At 36.5% G+C, this 16,183-nt stretch overlaps 2 protein-coding genes across 2 annotated transcripts; one reads left to right on the top strand and one right to left on the bottom strand.

Moving 5' to 3' along the window:
* Window positions 1–1,067: 1,067 nt before the first annotated feature.
* Window positions 1,068–12,005, top strand: LOC132055882 (DDT domain-containing protein DDR4). The gene is made up of 12 exons (XM_059447893.1): window positions 1,068–2,044; window positions 2,132–2,242; window positions 4,082–4,168; window positions 4,246–4,283; window positions 4,384–4,465; window positions 5,209–5,315; window positions 5,841–5,997; window positions 10,089–10,181; window positions 10,278–10,401; window positions 10,479–10,521; window positions 10,608–10,799; window positions 10,875–12,005. Exons 1-12 carry the CDS (start codon window positions 1,550–1,552, stop codon window positions 11,647–11,649), a joined length of 2,304 nt encoding a protein of 767 aa, XP_059303876.1. The 5' UTR covers window positions 1,068–1,549; the 3' UTR covers window positions 11,650–12,005.
* Window positions 12,006–12,725: 720 nt separating this feature from the next.
* On the bottom strand, window positions 12,726–15,781 carry LOC132055883 (uncharacterized). The gene is made up of 2 exons (XM_059447894.1): window positions 15,635–15,781; window positions 12,726–13,862 (listed from the first exon to the last, which is right to left on the bottom strand). Exons 1-2 carry the CDS (start codon window positions 15,686–15,688, stop codon window positions 12,909–12,911), a joined length of 1,008 nt encoding a protein of 335 aa, XP_059303877.1. The 5' UTR covers window positions 15,689–15,781; the 3' UTR covers window positions 12,726–12,908.
* Window positions 15,782–16,183: the final 402 nt, after the last annotated feature.

Below are 16,183 nucleotides of genomic sequence, written 5' to 3'. Positions count from 1 at the left end.
AAACATACTTTGTGCAAAAGGGTGGGAAACACAATGTTAGAGACACTAGTTGTGGTCTATTATTACTTGAACCCAACCAAACCTAAATCATTGTGAGTAGAGTAGCATGTTAATATGGCTTGGCTAGAGAGGTTAACGCAACCTTTTATTTAAGAGGGTCGGGCTAAGATTTTTGTACCATATAGAAGTGAGGCTGTGCTCAAAAGCCTAGCTCGCCCGCCATATGCAGGTGCCCTCACCTCGACGAAAAAGAATAATAAATTAATTAATTTAAAAAAAATATATAAGTAAATTAAATAAAAAGATAAAAAGTAATGAGAAAAAAATGTATTTATTACTAAGCAGTAATTAGAAACTGGAATAATATTTTTTAGTCTTAGAATTTATATTATGTTTAATTTCTATTGAATGTGATCTGAATTAGTGATCAAAAATAATAATTTATATTTATTCTTTTGAATTTTTTCTTCTATGATATGGATTTGCGCAAGAATGAGTGGTAGAAGATTATATTTTGCAAAAGTTTCATGTTCAAATCGTACCAAAATTCACTTAAAACGTTATTTCGGAAGACATTTAAAAATTTAAAAGGCCGTCTGCCCTTTGAAATTTAGCGCCCCCTTTTAGCTTCAATTATTTTGTTGTTTCCTTTAAAAAGCGCTAGCGCCATTTAATTCTTTTGTGGTTGGTGCATTGGCCATGCTGTACCCATTTTGACACCTATAATTGTGAGTGAAAAACTGAATCTAGCTTCTATAATGATCAATGGAATCTTCATGTGGTTTAAAAAAAAAAAATATCTCCATGTGGTCAAGGATTTTTGATCTCCCCCACCTCTTGTAACATTGTAGGGAACAATCCTACTTTCTTCATGGAACTATTTTTTTGCCCAAGTGTTGTCCCTTTACCATACTTCATTAGTTGATCTGCCACGTTTTTTCTGTCAAAAGAGATATCAAACACACTTCCACGACGTCGTTTTGTGTAAATATACTTCATTCTTGAAAACCCTTTTGCCCTTGGAGGCCTAAAACAAAGTAAGTCATCGATGCATCCACAAAACACAACACAAAAATTCCAAAAGTACCCAAAATTACCAATTCCAGTCCAAATTTAACCCAAATTCACCATTCCAGTCACCAATCCCCCATCACTCTTTCCTTTTTACCCCCAAAAATAATTTTCCTCAGATATCCCTAAATTCTCTTCCCCTCTCCATAAAACCAACACAAATTCACACACCCCCAGGAACTAAAAACACACCAAAGCTCAAATCTTTTAGCTTATTATCACACATCAAATCATTATTACAAACTTATTACCCATGTTCCATTTTCTTGGATGATGCTTTCCCTTTATTGTTACAGCACCAGTGGCAAGAACAAGAACAAGAACAACCTCTTCCTAGATATTTCAGTTCTTGATAATATTTCAAACTTAATTTTTTCTTTACCAAAACCCCAACTTTCTTGTAAATTGTTCTTTTTCTTCAATGCAACCCCACGATCTTCACCTGTAAACCCTCCATAGACAATCTTTTCTCCGATCCATGTCGGACCCACAACCCTCTTCCTCTTCTTCTCCGATCCAACAAGAAAACAAACCCGAAAATAACAACAACAACAACAGTACTAATAGTAATAATCATGCTAATAATAACAGTATTAGTAGTAGTACTAGTAATATAGTTGTTAGTAGAAGACAGAGGCCAGCTAGGGAGTGTACTAAAAGGGCGGCGGCCAGATTACAGGCCGCCGCCCAGGCAGAGGCGGAGGCTGCTGCCTCTGCTAAGGTGAGGAAGAAAAAGGGTGTTAGTAGGAAGCAAAAGTTAGCAGCTAGGTTATTGAGGGATGAGGAGGATGATGAAGAGAAGTTTCTAGAAGGTTATGATGATGATGATGAGGTGGAAGAAGGTGAAGATGGTGGGAGGAAACAATGTGGCAAGATTGTGACTCAGCTTGTAGGAGAGCCCGAAGAATCGCAGTTGCCTCGGTGGAATTTACGGTCTATGTGGCAGTTAGCTTCAATATTGAATTTCTTGAATGTATGTATGTTTGAAGGTGAATAAAGTTTGTAACTTTATGTTGATAAATGGCTGTTTACTTACTTGTTTTGTTTTGTGGGGTTGTAGGTTTTTAGGCCTTTGTTGAATATTAGAGTGGAGTTTTCAGCTGAGGAATTTGAAACAGCATTGATTTCTCCAAATGATACACTTGGTGATATACACATGCCATTGCTAAAGGTTGGTGAATTTGTTCTAACTTCAGTTGCTTTTTGGTGCAATTTTGAGCTTTTTATGTGCTCAGTTGGGTGCTGCCTTCTCACTTAACTGTAGTTGTTCTTGGTGCTGTGGTGGCTCCTTTTACAAAGCTGCCAAGTTTTATTTGTGAACCTTTAAATTTACTCTAGAAAGTTGACTTGCATTATCTCCTGCTTGATATCAGAAAAGAGTGTATGCCCCATTTTTAAAACTAGCATTCTCTGCTCTCCTGTGTCGTTTTCTTCACTGGGAGTGAGGATGCCTGCAAAGTTTGCACCTTTTAACCTTTAATGCTGTTAAAAGGGCTGTGGAACTACTTGGGGAACTATTTGAGTAGAGAAATACTGATTTTCTGTTATATATTGTGCAAAGTCCTTGAATCTGTATGAAAATGTTTCTCAAGAAGCATGTAGGATTAACTTTAAAGTGACTTTTTACATGCATAACAATGCAGCTATACCTTGGGAAATATGCAGTTTGGTCTAAATTTATTTAAGTGGCTAGAATCAGTTAGAGAAGCATCGTTTTCAATCTCTTTCTGGTGAAGGAGTTGTGTCTTTTGTGGACCTAATCCTTAGATGTATGTCTTTGCTCTTTGGTCCAACAACCATGCATTCAACTGGGAGGAGGTTGGGATAAGTAGTATAGCTTATTACACGGTGCTGACATTGCCCATAAGTGCTGTTTATCAGAATTGCGTACTTTTGAGCAGATTAAATATTAAACTTAAATGAAAAAAGTTTTGTATGTATTTAAAGTTAGTGGAAGAAGTGTGTGACAGGCATAAATTTTTTTACTATGAAGATATCTCTTTTAGGATCCAGGTCATCCTTCCTGAAATTGATATACGGAAATCTCAGCCTATAATGGTCCAAGTTGTTGCAAATGCGACCGAGAGAAACTAAATGGAGAAAGTTAATATAACATATTAGCAGTATTTTGCTGATCTGGATCTCTTCCTGACTTTTCTGCAGAGTGCAGACCATGTTTGTGGCCTAATGGGTTGTAAAACCTTTTATGATATAGATGTTAGAAACCAAATAGGTGGCGTTCTTTGAGTTGGGCATATGTCCTGCTGATTTTGACATAACCAAAGAAGGATCAATCATGTTTGGTGCTGCTCGTGATGGAGAAATGCTGTCTTGTGTGCATATAGTACTGCTCTTGTTCCATGTTTAGTCAGTTTAAACTTAACTCTTTTGAGGAAGGTGGTGTAGCGTTTGAGGGGTTTGCTGGAGAAATTTCATGTGTGACAGATTAAGTATTCGAAGGAGGACTGCCTATTTTTATCCAAGTAAATATGATACTCTTTGAAGGAACAACCAAAAGAAAGATGGCTTACGTTTGGAGTGAACATGCTTGACAGATTAGAAAAATCATCCCATGCTTGACAGATTAGAAAGTCTTCATTCAAATCCACCATTTTACTAGGCACATGATCTTTGCCTCCTTACTTTATCCCCATTCTCATTGTCCTTGAGCTTTACCTTAACATTGTTTTACTGGTTAAGAAGATTCTTTTCTTGGTACTTCCTCTAGCTAAATATTATGTTCTATGGGGAGGCTACTCAGAGACATAATTTTCTCTCCTTGAGCTTTTTGTTTAAAGCAGTGCTTCCAATATTTCAGTGAAAAAACTCAATAAAAGGAAAGATAATTGAATGATTTGAATCACCAGTGATACATGTATATAGCATTTTCTTTCCTAGTAATTGTACTAACGTTTTTGTAACTTGATTTGCTTGAAATACTCTACATTGAATTCTACCAATGTATGGTTTTTCTGTTTTCTTATTTCTATTTCTTTTCCTGTCTCTGTAGGCAATCCCACCGGTTACGCGAATGGCACTTGGACACAATACATGGATTACTGTTTTGTGCAGGAAATTAAGAGATTGGTGGCATTGGGTAACTTACCATTTAATCAGACCGAGTGAGCTTTTGTTGTGCATATGCTTAAATAGTTAACTGATAAGTTTCTGCAGGTCGCAGAGGGGGAACTACCTATAGTTGCTGCACAAGGGTGAGCAACATATATTTTTGTTCTTGAAGTGCATTTAGTTTGTGTATGTACTTATCAAAAAAAAGTTCGTGTATATTAACAAGTACCTTTGGAGTTACAGGGCTGAAATTGAAGCTTATAGTGCACTAGATCCTGCAGTTCGCGTGGTGATTTTGAAAGCATTATGTGATATTCGTGTTGAGGTATTCCGAATCTAAATCTTTTTTCTACGTTATTCCTGCCACCTGCGGGTTATCATTCCTGCCACCTGTGGGTTATCGATGATTCTTGAAGGCTAATGATTTCTTAAACCATCTTTGGTCACATTCTCATAAAAGTATGTATTATACTCAGGAAAGATGCTAGAGTTGTACTAGAGTTGTCCTTAGACAGTTTTTAGGAAACTTATCCAGAAAAGATTTTTTTTTTCTTTAAAAAGGAAAATATCTATCTGAGTTGTCAGCTATGTTGCTCGGACTCAGGTGCGGGTGTCGGATACGGGTATGGATCTCTAGAGGTCGGATTCTTCATGATCTAAATTTTAAGATTCTTGGGTACGGATCCAGGTATGGATACGGGTGCGGGGATTCGGCAAAAAATAATTCTAAAAATAGAGTTATAAAACCTAAATTATGAGATATTATGTGGAAAACTTGAGGAGAAAATATTGATCGAGAGTAGAATCTTGGAAGGATATAAAAGGAAAAGGAGTGACATAGAAATTTCTATATACAAGTTATTCCATTTTCTTCAATTTCGCCGTAGCTTTTGTTTTGATTACATAAATCATTGAATCTGTCATGAATTTCTCCCTCGATTTTGGTCAAAGTACCCAAAATTGGTTAACCAGATCGGCTACGGATCCCACACCCACATCCATGTCGTCATCTGAAAATTTTAAATTAGATGCGCATTTGAGGTCCAAATATGGTTGTTTATTGTGCAGCAAGAAGATATTCGTAACTACATTGACGAAAACTTGAAACAAGGTGTTCACCTCTCACTTTTCCGGAAAGAACGTATTGGCGGTGATTCTCATGGAATTTCTTACTGGTAAGATAACTTCAGTCACAATGCTTCCATTTTTCTTAGATATTGCACATAATAGCGACAATGTTGTTATAGGCTCGCTTAAAGCACGCGTAAGTACTGAAGCTCAGTGAAGTCCCGGTTGCGCTTCGCCTCGCTTAATTGGCGCATTAGTGTGAGCGTCAAGGTGCTAAAGCATGTGCACCCGCACCTATGAGTTTTGTCTTTAAGGGAACAACTTTATACATAGTTTAACTCTAGTTCTTCCATTCTTTTCTCCAAATAATACATTTTTCTGTTTATATTTACATTTTCTTGTATCACATTTCTTATTCTTTAGTACTTTTTATTCGTTGGCGCTTTTCTTTGCTAAAGCCCACACTTCAATTAGTGCTTTGTGCTTAAAGATCCAATAGATTTTGATGCTCTTTTGCGCTTTTCGCTTACTTTGAATAGCGACTTTTACGAGTTCTCACAGCACTTGGCGGAGAATAGTATTTTCTCGTGGTCAATGCTCATTGCTAAAGTCTGTTTTTACTTCATTTGCAGGTATGAGGATGATCCCATCATTGGGCATCGACTCTACCGAGAGATTAGAAAGATCGAAGTCAAGAAAGGAAAGGGCAAGAATGTGCAGCCAATACCTAGCTCATGTTACCAGTGGGAAACTGTTGCAACTAATTTGGATGAATTCCTGGATGTTTCTGTAAGTTCTTATCATGGTCAATCGCTTATATTCTATCCATTTTGTTTTAGTTCTCAAAAAATAATGCTGGAAAGATCGCCGGAAAGTCCTTACATCATTAGTTATTGAGTTTTCAATAATTTTACTGTATTAACTTTTAATTTCGTTTTCTTTTCCTCTATTTGTGAATGCTTTGTTTTTTTGCTTTGTATATTGTGAGTAACTTAGATTTTTAGTCGCAAACTAGATACTTCCTCTGTCCCAATTTATGTGATATAGTTTGACCAGGGATGGAGTTTAAGAAAGAAATGAAGACTTTTGAAACTTGTGGTCTAAAACAAGCCATAGATTTTTGTGTGGTTGTAAATCATTTCATTAAGAGTAAAGGGGAAGTTTTAAGTTAAATTATTTCTGAATATAGAAATGTATCATTCAGTTATTTCTTAAAAAAATAATAATATAGAAATGTATCATTCTTTTTGGGACAGACTAAAAAGGAAAGTGTATCACATAAATTGGGACAGAGGGAGTATTTATTAAAAAATAGAAGTTATACTGGTTAATAAGAAACAAGGATATCTACTTAGAAGATGAGAATGTAAGGGGCCATTTGGTTGGAGGGATTTAGTGGGTTATTCCGGTATGAAATTTGGGAATTAATCAGTCCCGTGTTTGGTTGAGGGTATTATGTGAAACCAGGAAAAATGATTATCTATCCCATATAGAAGGGGAGATACATAATCTTAGTTATAATCCCAGGATAACCTGGATTTGAACCAAACGACTCCTACGGGTATAATGGGAAAAGGGGAAAATTAAACTAACTTAGCAATACTTTAGATACTAGACATAGAGTAGGTAGTAGTAGGGGTGTATATTCACTTTGCAGTTTGATTCTATATTACCTGGATTGATGTTTCAATTTTTGGTTTCGAAAAAATGCAATCTTATCCAGACCCAACTAGGTTCGGTTTGGTTGTTCTCCATTCAGTGTGTGGTGCAAAATAAATTTCAAAGAAAAAGCAGTCACGTCCATGGAAAATTGTCTTTGGTGGTCTAATAATCAAACTCTAAGCAAATGCATTTTTGTCCTATCCCTAAAAAATTATTATTATTTGGACATGTGGTTGGTTGGTTATTAACTTATTTCCTTTATTAACTGGGTTGATAAGTAGTCTACTTAAATCTGGGCCAAAAGGCATTTCTTTTATGATAATTGCAGTCTGAATAATTAACTGTTCAATTCACGTCGTGAGGCAGTTTTAGCCAACACTAGGAAGGAAACGTATTCACGTCGTGAGGCAGTTTTAGCCAACACTAGGAAGGAAACGTATTCACGTCGTGAGGCAGTTTTAGCCAACACTAGGAAGGAAACGTACTTGAGGCAAGAAGGTATTTGGAAACAAGATGATATACAGATTCTGAATGATCTTGCTTGATTTTTTCTTAAAAGTAATTAGTTGCCTGATTGTCTTTGTGCTAGTTTAGACACAAACTTGTAAAACCATGAAAAACTCTAGCTTTTATTTATCTATCAATTTTTTGAATTTTTCTTGTGATGAGCCATTGCATGCATAGGACATGGATGCTTCTGATGCCAAAGAAGTCTGTCTTAGGAAGTAACTATTGAGTTTTAAGTGCTGATAAGATATTAACATTTAATATGTAGATCAATGAGAAAAGAGAAAAAGCTGTGGGTCCTCGTTAACTATATCAGTTGTAGGACCTTTTGTCTTGAATGGAGGGGGTCAAGCATTGAAATAATACTGCACATTACAAAGTGAATATCATGTACAAACTTCCTCCCTGTAACGAGCTAATGAAATCGAGAACTCTTCAACTATCAAAGCCATAACCTATTTAACACAAGAAGAAGTTTTCGAACAGTTCCCATGATATAAATGGTGCAAATAGAGATGATTGTTGTCTTCAATTCCTTCTATACATATTTGCTTTACATCTGCCTCTTTTCTACCTATTATGTCGAGTCAGGCAGACTTCATGCACCATCAGCCAAGAAGAAAGGCCACCTTTTATGATCTGTAGTCTCCAAATCATTTGCAAGCCTGTTGTGAAACTTGTATGTAGCAATTGATAAGATTTGATAGAATGACTTCACAGTGCATTGACTGTTTTGTGCACTTCGTAACAGAGAGTTGAAAGATCGAGCTACCTCAACACTCTCTCCTCTGTCTCTCTCTCTCTCAGTCTGTAATTTCTTCTAAAATAGGTTGTCCACCCTTTTTTAGAAGAATTGAGGCGCTTCATTAATTATTTGCGCTGAGAAAATGTCATCATCAGAGAGCAGACTGCATACACATTTCTGTTCTGCATTGAACTAATTGTTGCCGCTGTATCTGCTGGAAAATTGAATTTGGAACCAGAAATCAAATGGTGGTTCAGAATTAAAAGGGATATTTCCCCGGAAAGATATCCATAAACTGGCTTAGAACCTACAGAAAAGGGAAATTTGAGTTTCGAACCTATTGTGCAGGAATCTTTGGAGAAACGCATTGTGGATAAAGCCTACAAACTGTTGAACCTTGTCGAATCATGAGCCATGGTCTTGTATATGATTGCGTCCATCATATACAAGGGTTTGCAGTTTTAAACCCTTGTCATTAACTTCATGCTTTTGAGTCCTCCAGGTTACATGTTTCCTGCTGAGAAACCAATGGTTACACTCTTCTACCCAGAAGATGAGAAATGAAGTTGCGTGTCTTTACTATTTTTAGCTCGACAGTGCAGATGACATGGAACTTAATTCTTACGATTTAGAACCATAAATTCTTTGTCGTATTTTGAATTCTATTCTACTGCAAGTTGTCACTATACTTGTAAATTTTTCTTGCTCCAAAGTAACAATTGGGGATGATCAAAACCAGATGCATCCATTTATGTTATCATGCCGCATTTATCAGCTATCTGATGTGCACTAGAAGTGATAATGGACCTGCTGAAAGGTTGGTGAGGCGCTGGCTATGATACTAGAATGCTGCTTTAAGATTTCAATCTGAATCTTATTGTGTAATCAGATTGTGTTTTAGCAGCATAGAGAAGTGTGAGTGAGATGTGAATTGTTGGTGGAGTGGAATAGGCAGTGACAGTAACATTGTTTCTTTGTTGTTTATGGCTTGTGAAGGAAAGATGGGGATGAGGGAGACCATGAATTATATGCTGACATGGGCTTTATTTCCTCGGCAATGTATCTGAGGGATTTGCCTGCGATTCATAAATTTTGCTGCTTTTATTTGTGCTGTTAAAAGTTGGTATACCAATCGTTGTTGGTGCCGACATGGGTTCTTTTTTCATGACGAAGCTTTTGAGGAATTTACCTGTAAGTGAAAAAGTGAAATTTAGTGCTCTCTTTTAGATATTAGAATGTAAATCCAAGTTCAGCAATGAGCTTTAACCACTAGTCTTTCTTTTTCATTTCTTAATATCATCCTTCGCCTTCCTGATCTTGTGGGGATTGACTTCTGTTTTTGTCATGTGTGTTTTAAGATTTTGCAAACTTTAATTGACAAGACTAGAAACCTCAACAACAACAACAACATCATACCCAGTGAAATCCCACAAAGTGGGCTCTGGGGAGGGTAGAGTGTATGCATATCTTACCCCTACCTTGGGAGATAGAGAGGCAGTTTCTGATAGACCCTCTGCACAAGGACAAGCAATTTGGTGACAACAACTTAAATTTGAAGTGAATTAACGAAGTGTGTGTAGGTGTATATGTGTATATTGTGCAAAAAACGCACACCCCACTGCGTTAAATCTGGTAAAGCTAAGTATAAGCGGAAGTAGCTTTACAGTTGGTATGACGTGTGTGTGTTTTCATTGCTGGATTGGTTTTATTTGAATCAGTAAGCTTTTCAGATGAACCTTGCAATTTCCATCTGTAAAATTTCCCCCTCCCTACTAAAATGAAGCAATTTGAAAGTTGTAACCACCTTTTGATTTGAGGACATTAATCCCAGCTTAATACCATCACTTTCCCCTTAACACTATTTGACGACCCAACTCATTTGCTTCCTTTGTTCTCTATTTCCTTTCTCTTTTTATTTCCTACAACACTATTGTCTCATTGTGAAGTACCTTCTCTATGACTGCAGGAGAAGCTATTCTCGAGTAAAAATAGAACAGAGGCTTCTGTTGGAAAGAAGTTGAAAAATGACATGCTTCCTGAGGTTGAAAGGGTCCACAAGGTAATATACGATTCATTGTCCCGATCTCTGAGCTGTTCTGTTATCCAATGCCTTCATATTATGGGACTGTGGGTACTGAGATTGTGTTTTGTGCAGAGGAAAGAGAAATTGCTGAAGAAACAACATAGACAGGCATTGATGCTTGATAACATGCTAAATATGGATGGTCTTGCTGGTGGGCGCTCCTTGCGTGATAGGAAGCGCGTGACTTACACATTTGGTAAGTGCACATTACTTTGTCCTGCTTATGTGGTGGTTAAGTATTTGTTGTCTAATTGGGCATTGGTTATTGCACAGATGATTATGATCGGTCAATTAATGAGGCTATCAAGATAACCAAGTAAGGATGATTTTTTATTGGCTAGTCTCCCTGTCTGAGTCATTAGTAATATGCTGACATGTTTGTTCTTTCCTGTCTCACTTCAGGAATGGTCAACCATCCGCAGAACCACCTACTTTGAGGAGAGAAGCTTCCATGAAGCATGAAACTTCTATAAATGGTGGATTGGATAGTCCTCCACACTTGTCTCAACGTGTGTCTTTCAGAGTGCATTCTCCTAAATCACCCGAATACGATGAATATGACGAAGACCAACAAGATGAACAATTAGATCGAAGGTATTTGCTCCATATGTTTTGAGATCTCTTTGGGTCTTTCCTTCAATGACTAATTGGTACTCTTCATACTTGTAGCAACCGTAGGAGGCAGAGACCCCAACGCTATTCTGCATCAGAGTTTGTTGAAGCATTATCCGAGAATGAGGCAGATCCTGACAGTGATGACGATATAATGGGTGAAGCGGTTTATGATGACGAATATTTGAGGAAACGAAAACAGCAGAAGATTTCAAGTAGCTCGGAAGGAGATGATGAGTACCATTGGGATGAAGAAAATCCTGAAGATGAAGAAGAGGAGGATGAAGATGAAGATTCCCCAAGTGCTAGTGAGGAGAGCGATGATGAGCCACCGAGTCGGAGATTTAAGAAACTTCCGGGCCGCACAAGAAGAGAAACCAAGTTGAGGTCAGTGGGCAACCTTCAGTCAGGTTTAAGACGAAGTAACAGGGCAACCAGAAACCGCATCAATTATAGCCATTTAGAGATGTCAGAATCAGAGACTGAGTCAATGCAACCTGAGAAGTCAAATGGATCTGAAGAGCACTATGATGATGCAAGTGATAATGCAGAGTTCTCAATGGGAAGTGAAGACACGGAGGAAAATAATGAGAATGAGAATGACAATGACAATGAGGAGGTGAAAGTTGAGCAACCGGTTGATGATGTGCCATTTGAGATGGCAGCGGCAGATCAAAATGATGTACCAAAGAGAACAAGCAGTCCAGATCAAGATGATCTTGAAAGTGGACGGAAACCGCGCTTTCTTGATCTCAATGAGCTTGCCCCAGGTTCTGGATTCGACGATGGTCCTAATTCAGAGATGAAAGATGAAGGTGCAGATGACTTCTGATGTCTTACCCTGAGATTCTGTTGCGTGTAGTTTGGTCTTGCAAGCTGATTATATGATAGTTAAGTCTGAAAATACTGTGGCCACTCCACGATAAAAGCAAAGGAGTTTCCCATGGAAAATTTTGGCAACTGTGATGCAGTTTGTTTATCCTTAGTGGAGCTAATCGGAACTGAGAAAATTATGTAGATTGAGTAGTCAAATTTTTTAGCATATCTGCATTCACCTATGAGTGGTGGGGAAATTCGGTTAGAGTTTCCTTTCTTGTTCGCTGTACAATAACATTATTACTAATACTGTAACAGAAATGTCGCTTTTAGATGCTTAGAATCATTAATGTAGTTAGATGCTTGGTGCCATTTTCCTCCCGAGTCTGATATGTTGAGTATGAGTGGGTTCCAGGTAAGCTTGTAATATGCTTGCACGATAATGTTCTCCAATTTTGGGTTTATGCAAAAAAGGTAGTTTGATAACCTTATACAATTCCCATATTGGAGCATCCCACCATTAATGGCAATTACAGTTGTGACCAGAACCTTCTGTGTTACGGCTAGTATTCCTTTTCTCTGCTGTGTGTTTGCTGTTTCTTTAGTTTCACTATCTGTTTGTGTTGAGAGATTCAGAAGGCATTTCTTTGCATCTTCTTTCCAAGATTTTGGGCATACAATATGAATAGGCTTATTTGTCCAGGTTGGAATTGCACATAACTTTCCTAAGCTAAAGATGCGAGTGCTGTCAAAAATCTGTCCATCTTTGACTGTATTTGTCTGTCTTTACCAACTGCAATTCAAATTTCCAGTGAAAGAAACCTCAGCCATCAGAACCTCTGCAACAACATATGACAATTCCCGGCTTGCTCGAACACCAAAATCTGTTTTGTGTTATAAAAGATGGTGTACTATCGTGGATTGTAAAACATCTTTCTAGCTTTAGTCCTATGATGTTAGTACGGTTACCAGGGTTCTGTATTTCTTTTTCTGTTCGTTTGTGACAACAGACCAGCTAGTGAAACATAAGTACAGGACATAAATTACTAAACCAAGCCATCTATAAAGGACGGGTAAGAAATACAAATAGCATGAACACAAAATAGTAATCGCATGGAATTAACTTGTTAAAGGTTCTAATTTACAGCGACGCAAAATTAAAGTTTAGGGAGGGTGTTACTAACTACTACTACAGAAGTCCTAACATTTACGGAGTACCCTTCTACATCTAAAAACTTATACTACATAATTAGTCTAAGCTAAGACTTCCAAGTTTCAAACCCAAGTGCCTCTCAGAAGAGGACGAATTGAAGTAGTTTCACCAAAAGTCCTGACCAAATCCGAACAAGACGGATGATGTTCATGTTCATGCTCTGCTTCTTCATCTCCTTCAGTTTCCGTCTTCAGTTCCAATCCCAACTCCTCTTTTATATCATTAGAAGCAGATATCAGCAAAAACTCACATCCTTCATAGTTCAAAAAATCCGGTGGGTCCGCTGGATGATACCTCAAGTGCCCAAATTCACCTTGCAAATGTGCTGGAAATGTCGCTTTCCTCTTATTTTGCAGCCCCCTAAACTGCGATCCACTTCCATGTTGTTCCGGGTTCTTGATTTGAATCAGAAATGACCCTTCTCTCTTTATGTTCAACTCCTCCTGAGGTTCATTTTTCTCATCCTCAGCTGGAAATTCAAGCTTGTAAACCAAATGAGTATGCACTCTCTTCTTTGGATTATGCTTCAATATTCGATAAATTCCTTCTCCTACAGCTCTAGCTGGGGCAACTACACGGTGTCCTCTAGTTGAGGTGTCGTATTCTTCACCCTTTAGAGCTGCTTTTACATCGTCGATTTTCGTCGTTACCATTTCGACGAAACCCCAGTAAGGACGGTGCCCTGTTTTCTTACTAGGATCAGGTAGACTTTTCCTCCCCATTACAATGAATCGAAGCAAAGGTTCTTTTTCAATATTAACTTCTTGCTTACCATTTCCTCCTTCAGCGCCCGAATTCTCCTTATCGGAGGAAATGTCACGGTTGGGTTTTTCAGGGTCTATGTGGGAACCGAGTTCTTTACCTTCTTTGCCGGAATGAGGATCTTGTTTGACTTCGATGGAATGTTCGCCTGATTCAGGACGGAGTACGATGTATAAGCGTTGGACATCGTTGGGGTTATGTGCTTCTTGTTTGCCAACTTTTGGTCGGTAAAAGAAGAATATTTCACCTCTTTCCTGCGCCAATAATTGTGGAAATTAATCATCTTTACGTCACGAACTTGTGGGAACATACTACATATATTTGTAAGATGGGTGAATACGTAGACAGTCCCCTAAATTTGTATGTATGTTATTAGATATTCCAACTGTGATGTATTATAATTGAATACTTAAATACAAGATAAAAGTCTTTTTCATATTTTCAAGCGAAAGATATTTTCAAGCGTCCCTTATTTAGACAGGTTAATCTTATAAAATATATACTTTTTAATTATACTAGTCTCTATGTTCGTGTGATGCGAAAATTATATATTTCCTATAGCACTTGACATTTATATAACCAAGTTTTTAAACCTCAAAAATACATACTTTCTATTCAAAATCGAGTATTTAAAAGTTTTATGTAACAAAGTAAACCTTTTTCTCCATGTAATCCCTCATAAAATGGAGTAATTACTGAATGCTTTATGCTTAGCGTGAAGGCTATGTTCTTTAGGAATTAGCATACTGACTTAAAGTATAAATTATCCAGCGATAACAAATAAATTTATTATGAAGGAGAATATTCAAAAAAGTGAAGAAAATCGTGTTTCTTGATTATATTAACTAAAACAAAAGTTAACAGCCTTTATATAGACTTTAGTAGTCGAAAAAGTGAAGTGGGAAAATGTGAATTTGAAACTATTGTCAATTTGAAGTGGAAAAGATTTATACTTATGGTTGATTCACAATCGACCACAATTGCAGAAGGTTAGTTGAATTCAAATTCAAAATAATTGGTCAAGTTAAATATTACAATTCTATCCAATATGATTATCTCGTTGATGGAATAATTTAGCTTTTAGAGTTAAAAAGTCGTTTAATATTTGAAGGATCAACCAATATTTATATTCATACTTTTATAATAATGTAAATATATTACCATCAATTGAAATATGCTTTGAGGTTTGCGACTAATTGAAGCTAATGCGTATATTTTGAATGGTTAGCAAATTTACGGTGGGTGCTTGAAAACACGCGATTTTTTTTTCAAACTATCAAATTTTTTGAACTAAAAATGTCTAAAAATACACTTCATTATGTACTCAAGTGCTCAATTAAAAGAGTATTGAGAGTATAATTATGTCTAAACAAATATTGATATATTTCAGGAGCTATCAATGTATTTACTCCCTCCGTCTCAAAATATTTATCTTCCTTACTAAAAATACTTATCTCAAAATATTTATTGTTTTTATTTACGCAAGATAATATTAAGTAATTTTTTCCCATTTTATCATTGCATTAATTATACCAATAGGCTGATTTTGTGAGTTCACATACCAACACATACCAACACATTTAAGAGATCTCATCATTAACAAAAATGAGTAAACATTTATTGAAGAGAGAGAATATGATAGAAATATACTCCCTCCGGATAAAAAAAATGTCCACTTTGCCTTTTTTCTCGGGTAAAAAAAAAGTGTCTACTTATCAAATAAAAAAAATCAAAAAAGAATTAATCTTATTTTTTTAAATTTGCCCCTATTGAGTGTTATATGATCAAATCCCGATACTTATTTAATTAAGAATAGTTTAGTCAAATTATCTATTTTTATCTTGGAGTTAATATTTTCTTAAGTGATGTGTAAATAACTAAGTGAACTCTTTTTTTTATCCGGAGAGAGTAATATGTTAAGAGGGTAAAAATTAAAATAGTCAAAATACTACCCTTATAAATATTTTCTTAACGGGCATGCAAGACGGAGGGAGTAAGCTATGAAAAATTAAAGGCAGACAAGTACCTGAACTTGAACGTTGGATTCAGTTTTGGTCTTCGATTCCTCGCCTTGTCCCATGGCTGAAATTTTGTCTTGGAAAGCAGCAACGACTGAGTGAGTTGAGAGAAGTGAGATTTTAAGATAAAGTCCAGAGAACTCTAGTTAATTATTAATTAATATAGTTAATGGAGGGACAAAAGGTTAAGACCACGTATGCTCCGTGCTAATGATACGTGTTTCTCATTTTGCGCATCTTACCATCCACGTTTCAACTAGTGAAACGCTGTCTTAACAAGCTTAACTGCACCACACCAGGTCAGCAGCTAAGGCATTTGAAACATATGTATATTATAAACTAGTGTCGTAGAAATGGAGAAAAGCTGAGTTAATTCCTTCCGAGTTTAGAAATTTTTCTATAAAAATCACTTTTATTTTATTTAGGACAATAAGATCACTCAAGTATCACTATTTTTCTAAAAAAAATCTAAACACCTTAAAAGCCCCATTCTCTTCTAATTGACATGTCATATCACTAAAGACCCACTTTTTATTTTTTATTTTTATAATAGATAT

The sequence above is a fragment of the Lycium ferocissimum genome, chromosome 5 (assembly GCF_029784015.1).
Source record: "Lycium ferocissimum isolate CSIRO_LF1 chromosome 5, AGI_CSIRO_Lferr_CH_V1, whole genome shotgun sequence".
NCBI classification, from domain to species: Eukaryota; Viridiplantae; Streptophyta; class Magnoliopsida; order Solanales; family Solanaceae; genus Lycium; species Lycium ferocissimum.
The sequence above is the reverse complement of the archived record's forward strand: the minus strand, read 5'-3'. Positions and strand labels throughout refer to the sequence as shown.